Source organism: Podarcis gaigeae (genome assembly GCF_964106915.1).
Source record: "Podarcis gaigeae genome assembly, chromosome: 11".
Classification (NCBI taxonomy): domain Eukaryota; kingdom Metazoa; phylum Chordata; class Lepidosauria; order Squamata; family Lacertidae; genus Podarcis; species Podarcis gaigeae.
The window spans coordinates 54,771,340-54,793,684 of record NC_139687.1 but is presented as its reverse complement, the minus strand read 5'-3'; the positions used below and the strand labels follow the sequence as shown (position 1 = coordinate 54,793,684).

Here is a 22,345-nt window from a genome sequence, read left to right as displayed (position 1 = left end):
TTAACATCCTGGGCTTTACCTAAATGGTGCCCATGTAACTCTACCAACCAGAGAGGTGGGGCTGGCGAGTCTGACGTTACTGACCTGGATAGAACACTGGCCTAAATGTTGCAAATCTCTCCTTGTGACGTTTTCCAAGCTGAAAATACAGCCCAAAACTCCCAAGTGATAGGCGGAACGCCGGCACTTCTTACTACATAAAACAGAAGAATTGGCAGAAAGCATACAGATGTTTCTAGTTTAAAATCGCCAGCTTTCAGTAAAAGTTGTTTCCTTCTTTGAAAAAAGCTTTTGTTTCAGTAAATGCAATTTTGGAAAAATGAAAGGTCTCCCCCCCCCCCGCTCCTCTGGCTGTCGAGTTTCCCCTCCCCTCCCTGGAAACGTTTTGGCAATAGGTGAAAATAGGGAGCCGCTGATTTTTGAACCGTGAGTGGGTAGGCCTGCCTTCCTCAACCTTGGCTCCCCAGTTATTGTTGGACTACAAAGCCCATCATTCCTAGCTAGCAGGACCAACTGAAAAGCAAGATGGGAGAAGCTGGTGGCCGCACTTCATAAAGTCACAGAGTTGGGAAATCCTTTGCCCAGTGAAAGAAACCCTCTGCTTGAGGATTTTTCTATCTGCTAAGATGCTTTCTGAGTAAAAGCAGAATATAGAAACAGGTCATTTGCACCCTTGGCTCCATTGCTGTGAAACTCCCGCTCTTCTCCCTGGGAAGTCTTCCTGGGCCCATCATTGTATGCATTTCATTACCAGGTAAATTAAATGTTTTTGGAAGGCCTTCCAGAGATGTCGATTGTCAGGCATGATTTGTTATTTGCTGCTGTGGAAGCAGGAAGAGCTTTAGTTTTTCCTGATGGGGCTGATGTATCATTGCAAGTGTACTGTTGCGATTACATTGTTTCCAGATTTTAACTGATGCTTTGTTGCTGTTTGGATTGTTTTAATACTTTGTTGTTGCTCTTGGATAATTTGTAGAAGAAGGTTACACATTACATATATAGCCATTTTCTGGCACTGAACAGGAGCCCTGATTTTGAAATAGGATTTCGCTGGCGTTTGCCAAAGTGATAAATATTACAGGGAAAAGGGAAGGACTACAGAAAACACAAAACACTGCAATGCATGGTGCTTTTCCATCCTTTTTATTACTACATGGTAACTTTTCCACACCAAGTACTGAAAAGGATTTCCAAAGATGGTAGTTTATAGATCTGGAGGACACAAAGGAGTATTGATGGATGTACCAGACTGCAGACTCCAGGACATCAATAGACCTTCATAGTGCCTAAAAGAGTCAACCACACAAGGATTAAGTTCAGTATAAAACCATCTCCTGTCTTGGGCCTTTTCTGCTGTTTCAGCAATGAATCATGGCTCCTCCAGTTCTAGGCTTGCTGACCCATATTTAAAATCTGAAAAGAAAGCTCAAGAGTAAAAACGCTTCTTGTCTTGTGACATTCAGCAGCTCAGTGTCATCAGGATGGGACACCCTGAACTGCAATAACTTGCTTTCTTAATTGGCCCTTGCAGACAGCACAAAGAAAACCCTTGTAATTTGGTTATATGATTGATTCCCTCCCAATCTAAAGACCTAGGCAGCCAGCAGGTCCTGCTAGAGATGTAATGGCGAGGATTTCCTGACTACTTTCAATAAGCGACAAGGCCAGAAAAATTAAGAGCGTTCAACGACTTTCAGCATTAGATATCTCACTGTAGTTTAATCCAACTGTTCCAGGCAAGCCTCAGAATTTGTTAACTTAGAAGAACACTTTCAAAACATTGACTTTTCCCAAGATGTGCAGTCAACAGTCCTTTATTTAAAGGTTGCAAAAAAATTTACAAAGAATTCACCTTCCTTTGACTAATATATCAAAAACAAAGAAAAGCCCAAGCACAGCATAAAATCCAATTTACTCCTATTTTCAATCACCTTCCAATTTTCTTAATGTTACACTGAAAACGTTGATAATTCAGTCTTCATATTGCCTCTTCCCCAAATCTGTGTCTGTGCAAAGTCCTAGGAACTCAAATGCTATGCATGTCTCTCTACATCTGCAATTTTAAATAAATATGACAAGGATTTTAAGTTCCAATTGTGCAGAATGCCATACAGGACCTTGCTTAAGGTGGAAGGACACACGATTCTAACATTTGTCAGGAGGTTTTGTTTTTTTTTTTTATAAAAAAAGAGCAAAACATTCCACATAAAAAAGAGGTGTGTCACCATGTCCCTCCAATACATAATAAAGTGTGCCACATTTACCATGCTGGGCAAGGTAATATACTAATGTATGTCATCAGTTCCTTTTTCTCTGAAGCCTGGCCTGCCGTTCTGTGCATTTGAAGGTAATCACCATAAGCCCACATTCTGTGTGAAAAGTTTACATTAAACATTTCCCTCTATTCTCCCCCATTTGCTGGCAAACACAGCATTTGCCCATTCCCTTTAAACCAGGGAGAATGAAAAAGTATATTGTAGGACACTCTTTTTAAACATTCAGAGATGTACGCATAACTGCACATCTCTGGCAAAAACCTGAAAGTACAGTAGGCACACCTCTGTTCTGCTTAATTTTGATCGCTTTCCTGCACCCTTCCAAGGAGTCCATGAAAATGTGTGAAATACAACACCAAAACTCTGGAAATGAATGGGCATGATCCGGTGGGAGAATCACCTGCACAACCCTTATTGAGATGGATACATTTTTTATATTTCTTTTTTGCAGACGGCACTCCTTGTGGGCTGCTCTTAATTCTGTTAAACTTTCATTAAGTATTAGTAGCCAGAAAGACAAACTTTTAGTGCCTTATCAAAATCACGCTGAAAATCCTCCCTCATTGTAGGGGTCAACCTTATCAAAATCAAGGATTTATCCTTCCTGCCTCAATATGAAATAGCATTAATGCTGTAATATTTTTAAATTGCATCAGTCAGACGTTTCAGTTCTATACAACGTTAAAGGGGGGAGATTGTTCTGATGATTAGATGAGAAGCCCATGGCAACAACAAAAAAGTAATAATAATAAAAAAGTGAAGCACAACCAGAAAGCTTGAAGGAAACCAGCTTGCAAATGCTGACCTCAAATCAAAATACTTCCCCCCACTTTCCCATTTTACATTTTTGTTCTTAAGTTTTTTTAAAAGCTGCTCATTGCTAACATCTTGCTTTATCACCCCCAAGCTTAGAGCCGCTGGGAAAAAATTCTCTTGGGTTTTTTTTGTTTTCGTTTTTTTACAAATATATAAATAAAAGCATACAATCTTGTGAGAGTTCCCCTATTATTCTGGTGCCTAATATGCCCCCTGAAAATGGCAGCGAGGCTGTACATTAGTAACAAACTTCCTGTTCCATAGGTTGAAGGGATGCATTCTGGGAGGGGGCGGGCGGGCCATGTGTATGTCTCCCTTTCAGCCAGAATCCATAGTAAAGAGCTGGATGTCTTGTGGGCTCCAGTAAAGTGCCACAGCAGAATTGTACACGAGGGACCAGACGTAAGGGATGAAGAACTCCTCAGGTTGCTCCTCTTCCACGTATTTAAATTTCAGCTCTGGAAATTTCTGGAAAGGAAAGGACAAGCAGAGAATGAATGAATGCGTGAAAGTCCAAGGGAGACCCGAGAAGTCAAATCATTTCTTGGTGAATGCAACACGTGAGAAAGGAATGAATTCTTCAGGCTTAAAAGGAGCAAGTCGAGGAAGCCGGCAAGCTATTTGCTTTCTGGGAACACAGATCGGCTGCTCGATTCCAATGTTTTGTATCTACCCAATGTTCAGAACGCTCATTCCAGTGGGAGAATGGCAATTATGCTGCCCTTTGTTCCTCATAATACTTTCCCATAAAAGTTTATGGGGGGAGGTGGGAGGAGGAGGAGGAGGAGGCTGGCCTTGGGTCTTCTGCGTTGCTTCCATTCTGCCCAGCCAGCTCCTCCCCTCCCTCTTGTCCTGCAAGCGTTGTCCAAAATGTATCAGTCGCAGAAGCACTCAATACCGCTGCTCGTATTAGCCTTTCAGAAGAAATGCATCAAGAATCTTCCTGCCGTGCTCCTCGCTGGGTCTGGGACCAGCAGTCGCTTTCTACAGTCCCTTCCCCTTGGTATTTATTCTGCAGCTACAGCCAAAACCAGGTTTCCTCAACCTGGTGCCCTCCAGATGTCTGAACTACAAATCCCATCACTCCTGGCCAAAGACATGCTAAGTATGAAGTGGAAGCTGCCTGCATTCTGGCATTCCTGGGAATAAGCCATGCAAGAGCCACACGTGTTATTTCATGTTGGGATGCCCTTAAAGGGGAAAAACAAAAATTAATGAGCTCCCCCCACCCTTTCCCTTTCTCTTTTTTTTTACTGACTTCTAAATACTGCCTGTGTCAAGGGCTTGGCGGGAGTTCAGACAAAAGCCACATTTCAGCCATCAGTTCGAGCGAAGATAAAACACGTCCCACTTTGTTATTTATAATGATGTGGCCAAGGCTAAGTACAAACTGCCGCGCTGTGACAGAAGCAGAGTGAGGCTGGCAAATAACAATGGGCAGTGAGAGAAGGCAAAGGCCCAGTGGAGAGAGTCAAAACTTGGTCTCCTGGGGGCTGGATCCCATATTACGGAGCGGTCTTAGGCCAGTCGCTTCCTCTCACAAGTCCTCCAATTTATTGTGCTTCAATGAATTAGTACCATATTTTTCACTCTATAAGACACACTTTATCCCTCCTAAAAAGTAAGGGAAAATGTGTGTGCGTCTTATGGAGCGAATGCAGGCTGCACAGCTAAGCCAGAAGCCAGAACAGGCAGAGGGAGTGCTGTGCAGCGCTCCGTCTCGCTGTTCTAGCTTCGGGGTTAGCTGTGCAAAGGCTGAAGGCTTCCCGTGCCCTGCAGAGGCTTCGCGCAAAGCTAGACCAGCTATCCCAGTGGCTATCCCAGAAGCCAGAACAGCAAGGGGCTATCCCAGAAACCAGATCCCTCTTGCTGTTCTGGCTTCTGGGATTCAGAATTTTTTTTTTCTTGTTTCCTCCCCCCCCCCCCCACTCTAGGTGCGTCCTATCGTCTGGTGCGTACTATAGAGCGAAAAATTTGGTATTTCGTTTTTGTTATTGCGAACTGCCTTGAGGTGTTCTTTTTTTTATGAAGGGCAGTATTGAATTTAAAAAATAATAATTAAATGTGGCCAGAGTCCTATCTCCACCTCTTGCCTTCTTCTGCAGCTGCTGTGAGGGTGGGTGACACTGCGCCTGACAGACAAAAACCTGCCATGCTGCGCCAGAGTTGCTTTTGAGTAAACATGCACAGGGGCCAGGATGTAAAAGTCAAGACCCAAAGACCAGCATGCAATCTGGAACTGCTGACTATATAAAAGAGGCTATCTATGGGCACGGGACGCAGGTGGCGCTGTGGGTTAAAGCCTCAGCGCCTAGGACTTGCCGATCGAAAGGTCGGCGGTTCGAATCCCTGTGGCGGGGTGCGCTCCCGCTGCTTGGTTCCAGCGCCTGCCAACCTAGCAGTTCGAAAGCACCTCCGGGTGCAAGTAGATAAATAGGGACCGCTTACCAGCGGGAAGGTAAACGGCGTTTCCGTGTGCGGCTCTGGCTCGCCAGAGCAGCTTTGTCACGCTGGCCACGTGACCCGGAAGTGTCTCCGGACAGCGCTGGCCCCTGGCCTCTTAAGTGAGATGGGCGCACAACCCCAGAGTCTGTCAAGACTGGCCCGTACGGGCAGGGGTACCTTTACCTTTACCTTTTATCTATGGGCACAGTTGAACACTTCAAAGTTCCATAAATTCCAATGGGAAAGATTTAGTCACATGCTGGATCCTTCCCTAAACAATGAAGCAAAGTAATAAAAATGTCTTCCTGTCAGATGAATACATTGTGGACAAACGGTGTGTGCACACGTGTGTTTGTGTCATGACTAAATTAAGTCCCAGTGGTTTCAACAGTCTAATTATGACAAAATCTGGATCTAACTCACAGATGACCTGAGCAGGCTATCGGTTCTGATCCCCAAGAGGCCACCTTATATATTTCCAGGCAATTATCCTCTTTGTATTGATCAAGGCAGGTGCTGGCAGGTGCCAGTGTTGGCATCTTGAGAGACAATGGAAGAGGGCACCATCAGGGGTAAAGTCAAAGTGCTGGTGAGTTTCAGTGCCTGCTGTGGCTCTAGAGACCATTACAGGGACTCTCCCAGCAAGAAAGGCAACCCATAGTGCTCATATCATACTGAACGCCAACAAGGTTGAGCTTATAACTTGTAACTGCTGTTTCCCGTGATGTTTTTGCAGCATTAGCAGCACCCAAGTGACCTCTCCCGGACACAAGCCTGGGCAGGATATGTAGAAGACCTGGGCTGCCCGGGCAACAAGACCTCCCTGCAGGCAATTCAGTTTCACTGTCACATGAACTCACCCTGGAGGGAAAGCCCTCTTCTTGTGCTGCCTTTTCTCCAAAACGAAACTGCTCAGTCCAGTCTAAGCCTGCTCACCCCATGCCCTTGTAATGCTAACCTTATTTGCCTAAACAACCACAAGAAGTCCTGTCCTTCCTTCCCGAGAAAAGCTGAGTCTGGGCTGGTGGCTGGAACAGGACTATGTAGCTAGACGGGTCCAAAGTTTACCAGACTGTCTGAGCCACCGAGTCTGCGATAGAATGCAAAACCACGGGAAGTCCCTATGAACAGATGCAAGAGGCGCAGTTTCACTGCTACTTTAGTGCATAACCCCCACAGGCGCCCAAAAGATCATGCAGATAGCAGGAGAAGATCATAACCCTTTGCTCCAGAGGGCTTAATGCGACTCAGAATCAGGAGGCCACTGCAGTACATTCAAGATCAGCTTACAGCCTCCACCAAGGACCTCCTGTGCTTTGCAGTGCCCTCCTGCTTATCAGTATTTATATATTTAAAATATTTCTCTGCCATCCTTCCACTATTCAGCCTTCAAGACAGCTAGTGTAGAAATGCAGTTCAGGGGGAGAAAATACAAAACAGATCAGAACAAAAACTGGACTGAAGTTAATTTTTTAAAACTTCATTGGATTAAAAGGGAAGCTTATTTAAATATCTATCTATCTATCTATCTATCTATCTATCTATCTATCCTGATGCTGAAAAGAAAAGGAATAAAAGAAAAGAGGAGTAGGTCAACATCTCTGGGGAGAGCACAGCACAACTTGGGAGCCATGACTGAGAAGCCACACATCGAACCACAAAAGGTGGGAGCACCAGAGCAGGGTGTCAGATGACCACCTTAGCCAATGGGCAGATAGATATGGGTGAAAGTGGTTTCCAGGTAGCCTGGCCTTAGGCTGTTCAAGACTTTATAGGTCAACACCATCTCTTCAATTTGTGTCTGAAAACCAACTGGGAGCAAATGGAGATTTTTGAGCCATGGAGTGATATGTTCCTAGCACAAAAGCCATCCTTGTTGTGTCACATTGTGCTGGAGGTCTGATTCATCTAAGTTCAGGCTAGATCCTTCTGTGTAGTGGCACCTGTCTTGTGAAGCATACTATCCACTGACGTTAGATAATGGCCAATGTTGCTCACCTTTCGCCAGATGCCAAAAATATAACAACAACTACTACTACTACTACTTATTATTTTTACCCCGCCCATCTGGCTGGGCTTCCCCAGCCACTCTGGGCAGCTTCCAACAAAATATTAAAATACCGTAATGCATCAAACATTAGAAGCTTCCCTAAACATATATATTCCCTAAATATGTATTTCTACAGGCTTCCCCCCAGCTAGCATTGGATTTCTCTTTGAAAAACTTTTTATCAGCTTTTGTTTGCTGTAATTAATTATTATATACTATTATGATGTTTGGCACAGTTTGGTGGTCTAGAAATCTTTCAAATACAGTGGTACCTTGGGCTATAGACGCTTCAGGTTACAGACTCCACTAACCCAGAAATAATACCTTGGGTTAAGAACTTTGCTTCAGGATGAGAACAGAAATTGTGCGGCGGTGGTGTGGCAGGCCCCATCAGCTAAAGTGGTCTCTCAGGTTAAGAACAGTTTCAGGTTATGAACGAACCTCCAGAATGAATTAAGTTCTTAACCCGAGGTACCACTGTAGATAAAATAAAATAAAAGCAGTGAGTTCCAGTTAAGAACTCAGCTGCTGAATTTTTAATCAGATGGTGCTTCCAAACTGGTTTTTAGAGGCAGTTCCACATACAATCCTTTGCAGTAATCTAATCTGGAAGTTACCAAGGCATTGGATAATTATTGCAAGATCATCTTTTTGCAGAAACAGACATAAGTCTGGCCATGGCTGTTAAGACAAAGGGGGGCTTAAAAAATGTAAGGCCAACGTCTAAAAACAGAAGAAGGTGCTAATGAATTTGTGAGGGACAGCAGGAACATGCTCCCTCACCATGCCTCTCATGTGCCAATGTGCTTCTATGCTTGATGTTAGTGAGAGAGGGGTTGTATGTGCACAGGACTTGGACAGGGAATCTTGACTATAGTTTAAGTTTAGTCGTTTAGTCATGTCCAACTCTTCGTAACCCCATGGACCAGAGCACACCAGGCACTCTTGTCTTCCACTGCCTCCCGCAATTTGGTCAAACTCATGTTTGTCCTCTCATCCTCTGTCGTCCCCTTCTCCTTGTGCCCTCCATCTTTCCCAACATCAGGATCTTTTTCCAGGGAGTCTTCTCTTCTCTCGAGGTGGCCAAATTATTGGAGCCTCAGCTTCATGATCTGTCCTTCCAGTGAGCACACAGGGCTGATTTCCTTAAGAATGGATAGGTTTGCTCTTCTTGCAGTCCATGGGACTCTCAAGAATCTCCTCCAGCACCATAATTCAAAACCATCAATTCTTCGGCGATCAGCCTTCTTTATGGTCCAGCTCTCACTTCCATACATCACTACTGGGAAAACCATGGCTTTCACTTTACAGACCTTTGTTAGCAAGGTGATGTCTCTGCTTTTTAAGATGCTGTCTAGGTTTGCCATCGCCTTTCTTCCAAGAAGCAGGCGTCTTTTAATTTCGTGACTGCTGTCATGACTATAGTTACTTACTAATTATGCAGCGGTCAGTGGTCACAATCCTGCCACTTCCATGTTCAGGAGGAACACATGAAGGGTAGTTGGATCGTGTTCATCCCCATGGGGGATAAAGTGGTCATAAAAGCTGATGCATCTTGTAGCTTTTTTTTTTTGATATTCACATTTAAAAGCGTATATTTTGAACATGACAAACTTGTGTGTACAGACCCGTGTGTGTTGTGCTATTGGCTAAAGCTCCCTACTGAGCTTTGCACTTAGTGGGGATCACAAGGAGATGGTTGCTGTGCTCATATCCTGCTTATAGGCTTCCCTGGTGCACTTGGTTGGTCACAGTGGTAGCAGAATACTGGACTAGGTAGGCCTTTGGCATTCCTATGTTCTTATGAGTTTATTACTTATATGGAATGGTCCCAAGATCCCATGTCTTTGATTTCCACTGTCCCGCTTTCTTTCAACTCTGAACAGTTAAAGCACCACAGTGAATCTCAGTACAACATACAAGATGCGTTCACTGCTTTCAAGATGCTTATGCCCTCCTCTGCTACTACAGACAAATAATTCATGCTTTTATAAGGAGAAAGTTTAAGCGCCCTGGACAAACCTGTAATATTTTATGTACTTTAAATGGTTTCAATTTGTGCAAAACTAACGGAAAGCAATAAACTCAAACTTTTGCAAACAGCAAGCTGTTCCTTTGAAGGCTCATTCTCTTGCCCGGGCTGTCTGCAGTGGTGCTTGCCATTGTCTTTTCTGGAGTATTAGGCAAATTGGAGATTCCCCCTGAGCCTCACAAGCACACCCCCCTTTTCAGGTTCCACTGGCACTGTTTGCATTGCTTTCCTTTTGCTGCCGACAGAAAGTCGCCGCGACCTGCATCAGCTGAAAATGGGGATGTGATTCGGTTGAAGTGTCCACATGGTATGCAGCTGCAGAGTCTGCCTGATAGTATCTTTATGCCTTTTTTTGGACTTACAGAAGAGACATCAACTGTGGAAAAACTCACAGTCAAGAGAGACAAAGCAGACCAGTGGAAATTTACAGGGCAAAGCAAGTTCTGTCCCCTTTCATCTGCAGGCATGCCTTGACTATAAAGCTCATTAGAGCTTTAATGCTAAATGAGTTTAAAGAGCCAGCCTCGTGGCCATTTCTCACATATACACGGTACTCTCTTGCATTGCTCCCTAGAAGTTGCTTATGGCTCATAATGGTGCTCAGTGTGCCAGCCTGAGCTGTAGGTAGTTTTGGCACCATATCCTAGCATGGAAAGAAGCACAGCTTAGTAACAGAGCTAATCTTTGCATGCAGACTCTTTCAGGTTCAAACTCTGATCCACTGTGCAAAACTCATGCTATGGTGGAAAGGGCTATAAAATCAAGAACTCTCAAGCTGAAATCCTATTAGCTGGATCACAGCAGCTGAGATCAATGGAACACGATCACAAATCCCAGACAAGAGATTATTTAGGTAATATGCAGTTCCCTCAATGTTCAGCAGCAACTTCATGAGAACTCCTAGGACTATATCCTAAAACCCCACATGAGAGTTTGCCAATTGTGGTAGTTACTGGGCTGGCTTTTGAACTCGGCACCCAGTTCACAGGACTACAACTAGTCTGGGAATGCAAATAAACAAGTCTTCTCCAAAGTGTGACAAGCCATCTCATGAAAGCTATATGGAGGTAGTCCAACTAAAGAAACAGATTGCAGATCTGCTGCTTATTTGTGTGGATAACAGTATCAAATCTTGTAAGAAATTTAACACCACACATCTCTCCTACAAAACGCACACACATATGGGAAAGGGTATTTCATTTATGTATCAAGTGGGGAGCTGGTTTTAAGAAAACGTCCTTTACCAAACTGACTTGGTTTGGTTCTTTTAGTCCCACAGCAGAAACATCTGGAATATGAACAGTATTTAAGACCTTACCCCATCAAACAGATCCCTGGTTAAAAATAATAATCAGTTAATTATACAAGGCCACCTTCAACTATAGTAGAGGGTATGATGATAATTTGCAAGGTATGACTCAGTTTCTTTGCTAGTATGAGAAGTAGAGGCAATTACCCATAAACAGCGGCACAGACACTTTTGCCAACTAACCCCAAACCAGAGGAAAAAAGGAGAAATGAGGGAAGAAAACAATAGATAATTTCCACTCCCATTTAATATCAGCCAAACCCCTTTTGTATATTTTAGGAATTAATATTGGATAAGTATGTGATGAAGCTATTTATAGCAATGGACATGCTTTAGTTATATTTGTCAAGTTACAGACATGAAACAATTGGAAAGGAGTCTAGTGCTATGAACTTGCCCCATTTTTTACAGTGTGCCGTCTAAATTATGTCTTTGGGCTGCATTTTCAAGATGGCAGAGAAGACATTAACAAGGGAGGCAGACTGCCGGTGAACAAACACACAAGGCTTAGCTTGTTACGTCCAGGTTGGTCTTATAGAACTAAAGTCAAGAGTAGTTTAAGATGAAAGGTCACAATTGCTGCAATTCAATGGATATTTGGGAGAAGGCCCCATGGCATGCAATGGGGATTTACTTCTGTTTAGCCAGTCACAGGATCAGACTGTTGATAGAAAAGGTAACACATGCTTTTTAGTGCCATTTATTTCAATGGGAGAGTTAAATCACACTACTTTCCTTTGTCCCACTGAAACTGATAGGAGTAAAAAGTGTTTCAGTTTGGCTGGCACATGCTGAAATGAAACGCTTCATTCAGCTCTTCTTCGAACAAGAAATAGATGAGAATAATCATAACAGAGAATAGTGTGCTGCTTGTTTCATCTATGAAGGACAAAAAAAAATGATCTGTAAAAAAAGTCACTCTTAAATCTGCTCCAACTCACAAGGTACATAAAACACAATTCCATTTACTAGATCAGCTAAAGAGCAAACAAACTTTAAAAATGCACAAAATTCTGCAGGATGCAGACTGGGAAGACATACAAGGCAGTCCAATAACAGAGATCACCTTTGCTACTCTGTGTGCCCTTCATATTCTGGGACAAATATGGATAAAAGCCCTTTCTAAACAAAAGCATGGAAAGTAGAATTACGTGCTTATGTAACAGAGACTAAAGTGTACACAATCTGGGAAATGGAGAAAGAGGTGTTAACACCGTACAATATTCATTTGGGTCCATGGGGGCAACTCCCTGAAATAAATAGGTGCTTTGTCTTTTTATGTAGGGAATTACGTGGGCATGAGAAATGATTTCATAATGGGATTAGACAGACAAGGGAGGGTTATGCACTACGTGACAGAAATGGTTGACGAGGAAACTGTTTCAAGGCAGACATATTGGGAAACAATTGAGGAAAATGACAAGATCCCTCTAAACAAGCAAGCAATAAACTACTCACTAAAAAACAACAACCATAAAACGGTTCTACTTCCTGACCTTGCTAAAGCATTTGTGACCCCATTTAAGCATACAAAGTGATTGACTGCTCAGACAGATAAGTAAAATCCCTTTGTATGTTTCTGAGTTTGGGGAATTAAAAACTGAAAAACAGAATAATCCCCAGACCTGCATTAACGCAGTCATTGCATATTGTCATCTTGCCCTGCCATACAAAAGGAGATGAGCCTATTAGGGAGCTACTGGGGACAACCCTCACTGACACGAAATGGACATCAATTGCTTCCTGGTGAGGGATTTGAAGAGGACACATATCAGCTGGAGGCTATTTTTGGACATGCCATGAAAGCACTGCATGAGCTTTAGAGCTAAAACATCTTCTTATTTCATTTAAATATGAAAAACTTTACAAGGTAGATGATGATTAGTGCCTTAACCTGTACATTAAGCACCTGAAGCGCCAAAGAGAGCAATGGGAAAACAAATTCTCTGCCTGCACCAAGTCCCAGTTTCAATCACTGATGTCTCTTAATTTAAAGGACCACAGGGAGCAGAAGAGGAAAAGATCTGTGCCTGAGACCCTGGAGAACCTCCCTCCCTACCAGAGTAGACAGCACTAAACTAGATGGACCAACAGTCATATGCTCATAGAATCACAGAATTATAGAAATGGAAGGAACCCCCAAGGCTCATTTAATCCAACTCCCTGTAGTCACAACTAAAACTTCCCTGACACATACTCATCCAAGGTCTGTACTTTCCCAGAAATACCACATGCTATAAACTTGAGCACAAATATTTTGCCCAAAATGGCACCAAAAAGCCAGCACATTTTGCTTGCTCAAGTGACAGTACAGTTAACTCTTCACAAGCCCCATGAAAACCAAGAATGGGCATTTTTGCCTCTTGCCTTCCCTTGCAAACAAAGTTCTATGACAATGTGCTGACTTTCTCCCATAGAACTATTACTAAGTAAAACTCTTAACAATTTTGTTAATTGTTCCACTTCGTTGTTTATAAACTTGGCTGGTGACCCCTTTGTCAGCCTAATCCACTGGCTATTGTGCACACATGAAGTTCCACCAAGAACTGTATATGAAACAGTCCTTCGTACTGGAGGATGGAATAGTCCTGGGATGCATGGAGCTCCATCCATGGTACTTGAATACGGACAGTTATAGATTATTGTATGTTGTATGAAAATTATTATTTCAGAAATCTGAATTCAACCCAATGACCATCACTATATAAACCTCTCGACTCAATACCTAAAATAACTTCAATAAAAAAACAGGAATATTTACAATAACATTTACATTACCAAATAAAGTTATTTTAGGTTCTGGAGACATGTCTGGCATTAAATGCTACTGATCAACTGTTTTAAAATAGTTTTCCATTTTTGGGACATTATTAAATATCCATATTAATTAATTTTCTGTTATGTTAGAATTAAAATTTCTCTTCCATTTGTTTTAAAAGAAAAAGGAAGTTGCTCATGATTTAGCAAGAAAAATATAATTTTACTTGTAAGGTAAAAAGTAGAGGACCCTATAATCCAACTATCAACTTTTGATTCTACGCATAGGTAGTAATATTTAACTTTTAAGTTGCATAATAGTATGTCTCACCTAATATACTGAAAAATAAATGGTTAAAAAACTTCCACTTTAATGACCAAGTCATCACAGGGAATTTCATAGTTATCAGTCATGAAACCGTTTTTGTATCCAAATAAAAAGATTCCATAGGTTCTATTTTTCACTACTGCTTATTTGTTCATTATAAAATATTAGTGTTAAAAGGGGTTAAGCCTAGGCTAAAAAATGATTCATGGTGTTTAGAGAGGTTCAAAATGTTTCAATATTGTTACATAGCTCATCTCTGGAGGCAGAGTAAATCAAGTATCTCATTCCAACATATTCTTGTCCCACCATAGCAATCTTAATGATTTACAGCAATCAAAAAGAGAAACCAATTTCACTGCATAATAATACTGGGACTAAGGATATGTCTGTATCCCTTACTGAAGCCAGTTTTTAAATTGATTGGTAAACTGTTTAGATGATTTCCTCTGGGAGAACCTTTATTTTTGTAGTCTTGTGAGGATTCTAAAAATGCTCACCCAGATCTCTAGCCTTGTCTGGAACAATAATGCTAAGATGCCTTATTTGAAAATCATAGTGTTTAAATAGGCTTAAAGCCAGTTACAACTAGTAGTGTAGACATGCCCCAGCTAACTACACAGAGGAGGCCACTTTGTAATCTACTTGAAACCTTCAGACATAAATTGAATAATGCATACATAAAATGACAACATGTTACACTGGGATCCAGGCCTTAAAACATTTTTAACAGCAGAAAGTTCCTGATTGGATCTAGGAATTGTGTAAACAGATATTTAATAAACTGCTATCGAAGATCCACAGCATATTGAAGTCAAGCAGTGTTAGAAACACAGATATACAACCAGTCGCCAATCTTAAACCTAGGTTATGGGCGCAACAATGGAATGTCTAGGCACTCTTTTCTATAACAAGAATCCAGTTTTAATCTGAAATCTTAGGATCAGTACTGCGCCCAGAGCTCAGAAACTGCTCACACTAATGAAATTCCCTGTTGCAACTTGCACCTCGAATGATGGGAGTTTCGAACACTGAGGTCAAGGTATGCAAAATGGAAGTTGGTCCTGATTAGCACACACTCATTCCTCATCCCCACTGCAATCTCCTTTCGTATTCTCTGCCTCAATAACCAGATTTATGACAATTCCCATGTTACAGCAGAAATGGGGAAAGACGTGGTGGTGGCGGCGTTCATTCTTATTTGTCCCCACCATTCTCTGAGTTGTACAGTATGAACCAGCCCTTGGCTTCGGCGTAGCCAGGGATGGTTCCAGTTTCGCCACATTTAAACTGCAGAGATTAAGCAGACGGGGCTCCTAAAAGGTGAAAAACCCCTTCCTTGTTTAAAAATAGACTTCTGCGTTTTTGGTTTCACAAAAATCCTTTTCATGCGGAGAGTGGCAGAAGGAATGGCAGCGTGAGTCAGCCTGCATGCTTTTCTAAAGAAGAGGCTCCAGACATGCTTTCACTCAGAACTGGTGCAAAGCAATGATATCATTGCAAAAAGGCCTAAGGAGCCAGAAAGGACAAGCTGTGGGCAAGCGGGGGTAAAGGTCACACCCAGCACACCAATGCCCATTACCACATCTGGTCTGTTTCAGGAGCTGGAAGGCAATGGGGCCTCTCTCTCCCCCCCCCCCATCTGCCCAGCCACCTCCAGAGCAAAAGCTCAAAATCTCTTTCCAGAACTCCATGGAACCCGCTTTAAAGTTTTTTCTGCACACAGATGCAGCTAAAACCGTTCATCAACCCCTGTCCTGTGACCTCTTATGTACAGTGCCTGAAGGCGTGTAAACCCCCCCTCTTTTTTTGCTTATGGAAATAGGGATGGCGTAGCTTTGGCAAAACAAGTGTCCAGCAGTGGCAATAAGTTTCTTAATAAAGTTCTTGATTTTGTACGTTTTAGTCTGAGAAAGCCAGACCTGTAAATATTACAAAATGATAACAATCGCTTAAGAACAAGAGACAGACTTACTGTCACCAGCTGTTAACTTTCTGATCAGGGCAGCCTAGGAAGTGGGTCCTTATCTGTCTTAGTTCAGGACATGCTGACTAACACCCCTATTGAAGCAGCAGACCTTTGGCTCCACAATCTTTGTGTATTGGAAAATGTACGTGGCTGCCTGACATTATTCCCTTCTTAAGTAACTGAAGGTCTCAGAAGTGTTCAGAGAACTGTAATCCGGGTGGAGAAGGCCAGACACTGAAACGGGAGAAAAATCAAATTCATATCCCTGTTCAGAGAAATGAAGATGTATTGTAACAGCAAAGTCTCTGAAAGTTCAACTGTTCCAAGACAGAAAAAGGAAGAAAGAAAAGTGGAGACAGGCGAATAGTGATGGAGTAAGAACATGCATCACACCCTGGGTGGAACGGGTTTAGTTATTTGCTTAAAGATGACTGCATCTTTCCAGAGCCAGAGTGTGGAGAGTCATGGGATGCTAACAAGGTTGCTAACGGGTGGCTTGTTCTACCTCTGTATCTCCCCATCACGGCCTACTGAAAGCCCAGATAAGGGAGTCATTATATCTATCTATGGCTTTCTGGCACAGCTGATCAGGAGTGCTGGATCACAGATGGCTTGAGTGCCTCTGCTCATTCCTATGGCTACTGGGAGTTTGCAGCCCAAGATGTTGCTAGTTACTGTACTTAAAATCAGTATGTGAAGTTCAGTCCCCTCAAACTGGTCCGTCCCCCCCCCCCCCGCCCAATATCTGCACCTTAAGAGTTGCCAGGTCAGAGCAGTACAGTAGTGATACCTCTGGTTACATACGTAATTCGTTCTGGAGGTCCGTTCTTAAGCTGAAACTGTTCTTAACCTGAAGCACCGCTTTAGCTAATGGGGCCTCCCGCTACCTCTGCGCCACTGCTGCACGATTTCTGTTCTCATCCTGAAGCAAAGTTCTTAACCCGAGGTACTATATCTGGGTTAGTGGAGTCTGTAACCTGAAGCGTATTTAACCCGAGGTACCACTGTACAGTGAATGCAGTATTCCCCCATCAGGGTCCATACTTCTGGCCCAGCAGCACTATGTCCCTGTGGCTCACTGCCCTACAACCTTCAGGTTCCCAACCCTCCCTTGTCTGCTCATTTCCTTCACACCACTTGTGTACAGCCATTTGTGTGAAGTTCTGCCCTCATCAGAGGCTCTTCAGTTCTTCTACTTCATGACTCCACCATGCATTTGTTTAGTTCAGATCCTTGCTTTCCCTTTTATTTAGCTCCAATGGGAACCATTGCTGCTGTCCAGGATGCTGGACAAGATGTGCCTTTTGTCTGATGCAGCAGGGCTCTTCTTGTCTACCCGATATCTTGATCACAACACCTCAATTCCATACCTCCCGTCTCCTGCAAGCCTCATTCTTCGATCTTTCCTTCAGGCACCTCAATTTTAGTAGGCAGTCTGCTCCCTTCCTGCTTCTAGGACTCCTTGCCCCTTGGCTTGCCAGGACATATGCCCAGTCTTCAATTTCTCCCTGTGTGGTCTTAAGTCTGAGCCCAACTGACAATGTTATCTCCCCTTTCAAAAGCTGGGCTGCAATACTGCTTAGCTCCCTGAGCAATTGAGCATGCCAACTCACAAGCGCAATCAATCGGCACCAGATGTGCCACCACAAGAACAATATCAATTATTATTGCATTTGTATCCTGACCTTACTCCAAAGAGCTCAGAGTAGCACACATGGGGTTCCGTGATGTTATTATCCTCACATACACAAAGTGGTGTGCTGAGCAGATGGAAAATACAAGACGACAAGCAACTTTAAACCATGATTTCCCTACTGCATTTATGGAAGTTCAAATCATGATGCAAGTGCTTAATTATGGTTAAAACAAATAAAAGTTTGCTATGGTGTCTAAATTAATATTTGATTCTCCACACTAGGGTTTCCCAAACTTGGCTCTCCAGCTGTTTTTGGACTACAATTCACATCATCCCTGACCGCTGGACCTGCTAACTATAGATGATGGGAGTTGTAGTCCAACAACAGCCAGAGACCTAAGTTTGGGAAACCTTGCACTACACCAATCTGGCTTTCTTCCTAGGGAAGGGAAGACAGATTCTTGCCTTTATCTTCCTGGGATCAGCTCTGAGGAAATGGACAGCTTTTTTTCTTGGTACTTCAGACCTTGATCAGTGTGCATTTGAGGCTGCTACAAAAGATTCTGGGAATGTTTGGATTATGCTGCTATGAAGTAGACCAGTGACAAATAACTTTCTATTAAGTTTCTGTATGACCCAGGTCCTGCAGCCTCTGAGATGACTCAGTGTCTGGCCATGAAAAGGGACTCGATGTGGGCAAGCCTAAACGAAACTGAATGCCAACAAGACTGAAGTAATGATGAGCTCTCTGTATGTTTTGCTCTCTCTTTCCAAGCAGTGAAAAGATCATGATAAGTTCATGGTCAGTTGTTTTTGGAAAACGATGCACTGGGATTTTCTTTGCCGTTTGAAGACAGTTTGGAAACTTCAGCTGGTGCAGATTTCAGCGGCTGGGTTGTTCACCAGGGCAAGATGGTTTGAGCATGGAAGCCAACCCTGGCCTGGCTACACTGGCTGCCGATTAGTTTCTGGGCCCAACTCAAAGTGCTGGTTTTGACCTATAAAGCCTTAAACAACAGAGGACCGCAGTATGAACCAACCTGCAATCATCATCTGAGGCCCTTCTTGTGTGCCTCCACTGCGAGAGGTCCAAAGAGTGGCAACACAAGTATGGGCCTTTTCTGTGGTGTCTCCCCACTTGTGGAATGTTCTCCTCAGGAAGTCTTGCCTGGTGCTTTTCTTACATATCTTTAGATGCCTAGAAAAACATACTTCTTCTCCCAGGCCTGTGTGTGTGTGTGTGTGTGTGTGGAGTGGGGTGTCATTGTTTTTGTTAGTTACTATGGTACTGTATGTATTTTTGTGTTTTTATATTGTATACCACCCTGTGATCCTCAGATGAAGGGCAGTGTAGAAATTTAAAAGACAAACACACACACACACTTTTTACAAATCAGGCGGTTTGGGAAAGAAGAACAGGTATGCATCAGTGAGGCCATGCAAGTCTCAAATCAGAATCAAGGTTAGGTCTCCAGAATTCAGCTAACGCCGAGAACATTAGATTACTTTTGCTGCATGCTATTAGCTTCTAGCATTCATCACAAGCAATACCACTCCTTTCTTAGCTACAAACTGTGAGTATGACTTTCAGGACATTGACATGCATCCCAAGTGGCTGAACAAATGTTACAAGTTGCAAGTTTGCTAGCCTACTGCAGAGAGGCATCACAACCAATAATGCTCACTTTCCACTGGCTATTCAGAGTTGTAATAATAATAGTAATATTTTTTTTATTTATACCCCGCCCTCCCCAGCTAAGGCCGGGCTCAGAGCGGCTTACAAGCAATAATAAAAACAAGTTGAATGATTAATGGTAGTCATTGTTTGTACAATTCAAGATGGTGGTATAACCAACTGAATAATTAGACAATGAGGATTGCATGCCATGGTCCGAGGAAGAGAGATTCAGGCAATGCAAATCCATTCTCTGAAGCAGGGAAAACCTAGTTACAATATACCATGTGGAGCAGTCTTTCAACTAAGCTGTATTCAGCAAATCACTTCACTAGGTTCCATTTCTGTCTTCTTTGCTGTTATCCAAGACTGAAAGGTCTACTGTAGACCTTGCCAGCATAACACTCTGTATATCTTGCTGGTTTAGTGATTTGCTTGCCTTGCTGGTTCACCAGACTGCTTGTCTACCTGTTGGCCCAATAACCTCGGATTCCCTCCTGCTTTGACATGCCTTGCCCAATCTGCCCCACAAGGATTACACTCACTTTGACCCCATAAGGAACTTTACAAGGACTGTCACTCGACTGGAGAAGTCTTAACTGAATAATTGATTAATCAGTCAAATCTGCCTATGAATAAAAATAGGAAAGGGAAAAAAAGGCATTCGTTATTTGTTTTTAGATGATGCCAGCATGTGTCACAGCAGCCTCCATCTTAAAAGGCTGAATCCGCCCTTCTAGGGGTAGAGAGAAGGGAGAAAGTCAGCACCTGCCTTCTTTTGTAAGTGGCTTGTCTGAAAAATAACTAAAAACTGCAGCCTGATTAATTTGGGGGCACATTTTAAGTCATTAAACTACTAATTGCGACTCCACAAATCCAAGGCAGAACACTTGGCATTACACACTCAAGATCCCCATGAAAAGTGCCTGAGGGAAGGTTGCACTGAGATTTGGGGCAGGCAGCAGAAATAGGAGACAACTGCATTCTTTCTGCCTGTTTCATAGGCCATCATAACGAGACACTCCACAGTTCTCCCCAAGTCCCTTGGCATGAACAAATGTCTACGTCCGGAGGTACGGCCATGGCACAACTAATGGCTGGTGCTGAAGCAAACTAAAGTCTGTGGCTCTCCAGATCTAAACCTTTGTGCCATTAACTCCCATCCCTGATTGCGTTGCTTAAGAAAGAAAATTTCCCACTGGATTCTGCCTTCTTTAAAAAATGCAAAGGGAGGGGCTATTGTGATATATGACAAGACCTATGGGCCATATCACCTATGCAGCTTTGCAAGGATTTAGGAGGAAACCTCAGTCCTTTGATGGCTGAGGATGTTTCCCTTCCTTAAAGACATAAGTCTATCACTTAAAGGTAAAGGGACCCCTGACTATTAGGTCCAGTCGTGACCGACCCTGGGGTTGCGGCACTCATCTCACTTTATTGGCCGAGGGAGCCAGCGTACAGCTTCTGGGTCATGTGGCCAGCATGACTAAGCCACTTCTGGTGAACCAGAGACGTGCACAGAAACGCCGTTTACCTTCCAGCCAGAGCGGTACCTATTTATCTACTTGCACTTGACGTGCTTTCGAACTGCTAGGTTGGCAGGAGCAGGGACCGAGCAATGGGAGCTCACCCCATCACGGGGATTCGAACTGATTGGCAAGTCCTAGGCTCTGTGGTTTAACCCACAGCGCCACCCGTGTCCCAAGTCTATCACTTAAAAGCCCTCAAAAGAAAAGTTCATGTGCTTCTACTTCCTTTGCCCTGGTGTGCTTGAGGGTGGAAGTTCTACCTCCATCAAGTCTGGCCACTTTGGAATAGTTCCAATCTGTTACCAAGCCAACAGTACTTTCTGATTCTCATGTTATTAAAGGGGGGAAATACCTAAATTACCTTTGAAAAGAGACATGGTTTGAATGATCAGGTGGCTGTATTGAGCGGGAATACTTTTGTGAAACCTACAGACCCAAGTTATTATCTACACAAAACATAACACGGCAAGCAGCTACCTTTAATAATTTTGAAATTGAGACACCATGTTCCAAGCCTGAACAAAATTCAATACCCTAAAACCATTCCTCATTTCGTGCATTTACCTTTCATTCCACTGTAATTTACAGTGACATTGTTATTGCTTTTCGCCATAATTTCCCTTGAATCGCTGCATGATCAAAAGTACTTGCTTAATAAAACCCAGGGCTGGAGAACCAAGTTTTTCTAAATTGCAATAGGCTCAACTAATTTTTATAATGTGTAGAACCTAAATCCATTTGCTCAAAATTGTTGCATGTTTCCCTGTGTTCCGAAAAAGTCAGATAACGACCCGCTTGTCATTATGCAAGATCGAAAGAAGGGTTTTACTGGCACTTAAAATACCCCCCTCCTAAAAAATTGCTCAACCAATCAATGCAAGACAATGTAGAATTATTTAATACTCTGTAGAATGGCTGGAAGTGGTGATATTGGGGGTGTGCTATCATCCCTCTAATCAAAATTCTCAGAGAGATCTTGAGAAGGATGAATTCAAGTAAGAATCTAAAAGAGGAAATGTAGTACTGTAATGGTGACTTCAACTATTATCATATAGACTGGCTATATGTAAGTTCCAGTCATAACGAATGGGTGAAAAATTCTAGACACCCTGAATGACTGTGTCCTAGGGCAGCTGATCTTGGAACCAACCAGAGGGGCAAGGATGCGGGACTTAATTTTGAGTGGCATCTAGAACCTGGTGCAAGACGTTAAGTGAGAGCAGATACCATAGTGCTATTAAGCTAAACATACATGGATGAATCCAAATTAAAATTGAATGCGTGTTTTGTTCTTACACCTGAGAAGTTTTACTTCTAGTGCGTAGAAGAGCCTGCCATGCTTCTGTAGGAGTCGTTGCTCTGGGCTTGCCTCCTGGTTGGAAAAAGGAAGGCTGAGAGCAAAAACCCATGCACAAGTGCAGTAGGCAGTCTCTTCTGATGGAGGACTGTTCCATTGTATTTCTGCATTTGGAGTGACTATGTGGTTTAATCACCTCAAAGCAGAGTAAAAGTCACTCACCCACAGC

General features: G+C 43.0%; 1 protein-coding gene across 8 annotated transcripts in view; it reads right to left on the bottom strand.

Annotated features, from left to right (window-relative positions):
• Positions 1–1,122: 1,122 nt before the first annotated feature.
• DYM (dymeclin) overlaps positions 1,123–22,345 on the bottom strand; it is a 173,064-nt gene continuing 151,841 nt past the window's right edge. For all 8 annotated transcript variants that reach the window (XM_083702689.1, XM_083702691.1, XM_083702685.1 and 5 more), the window contains one exon: positions 1,123–3,560. In XM_083702689.1, coding sequence (XP_083558815.1) covers positions 3,411–3,560 — 150 coding nt within the window. In that variant the 3' untranslated portion in view covers positions 1,123–3,410. The remainder of the gene's footprint in view (positions 3,561–22,345) is intronic.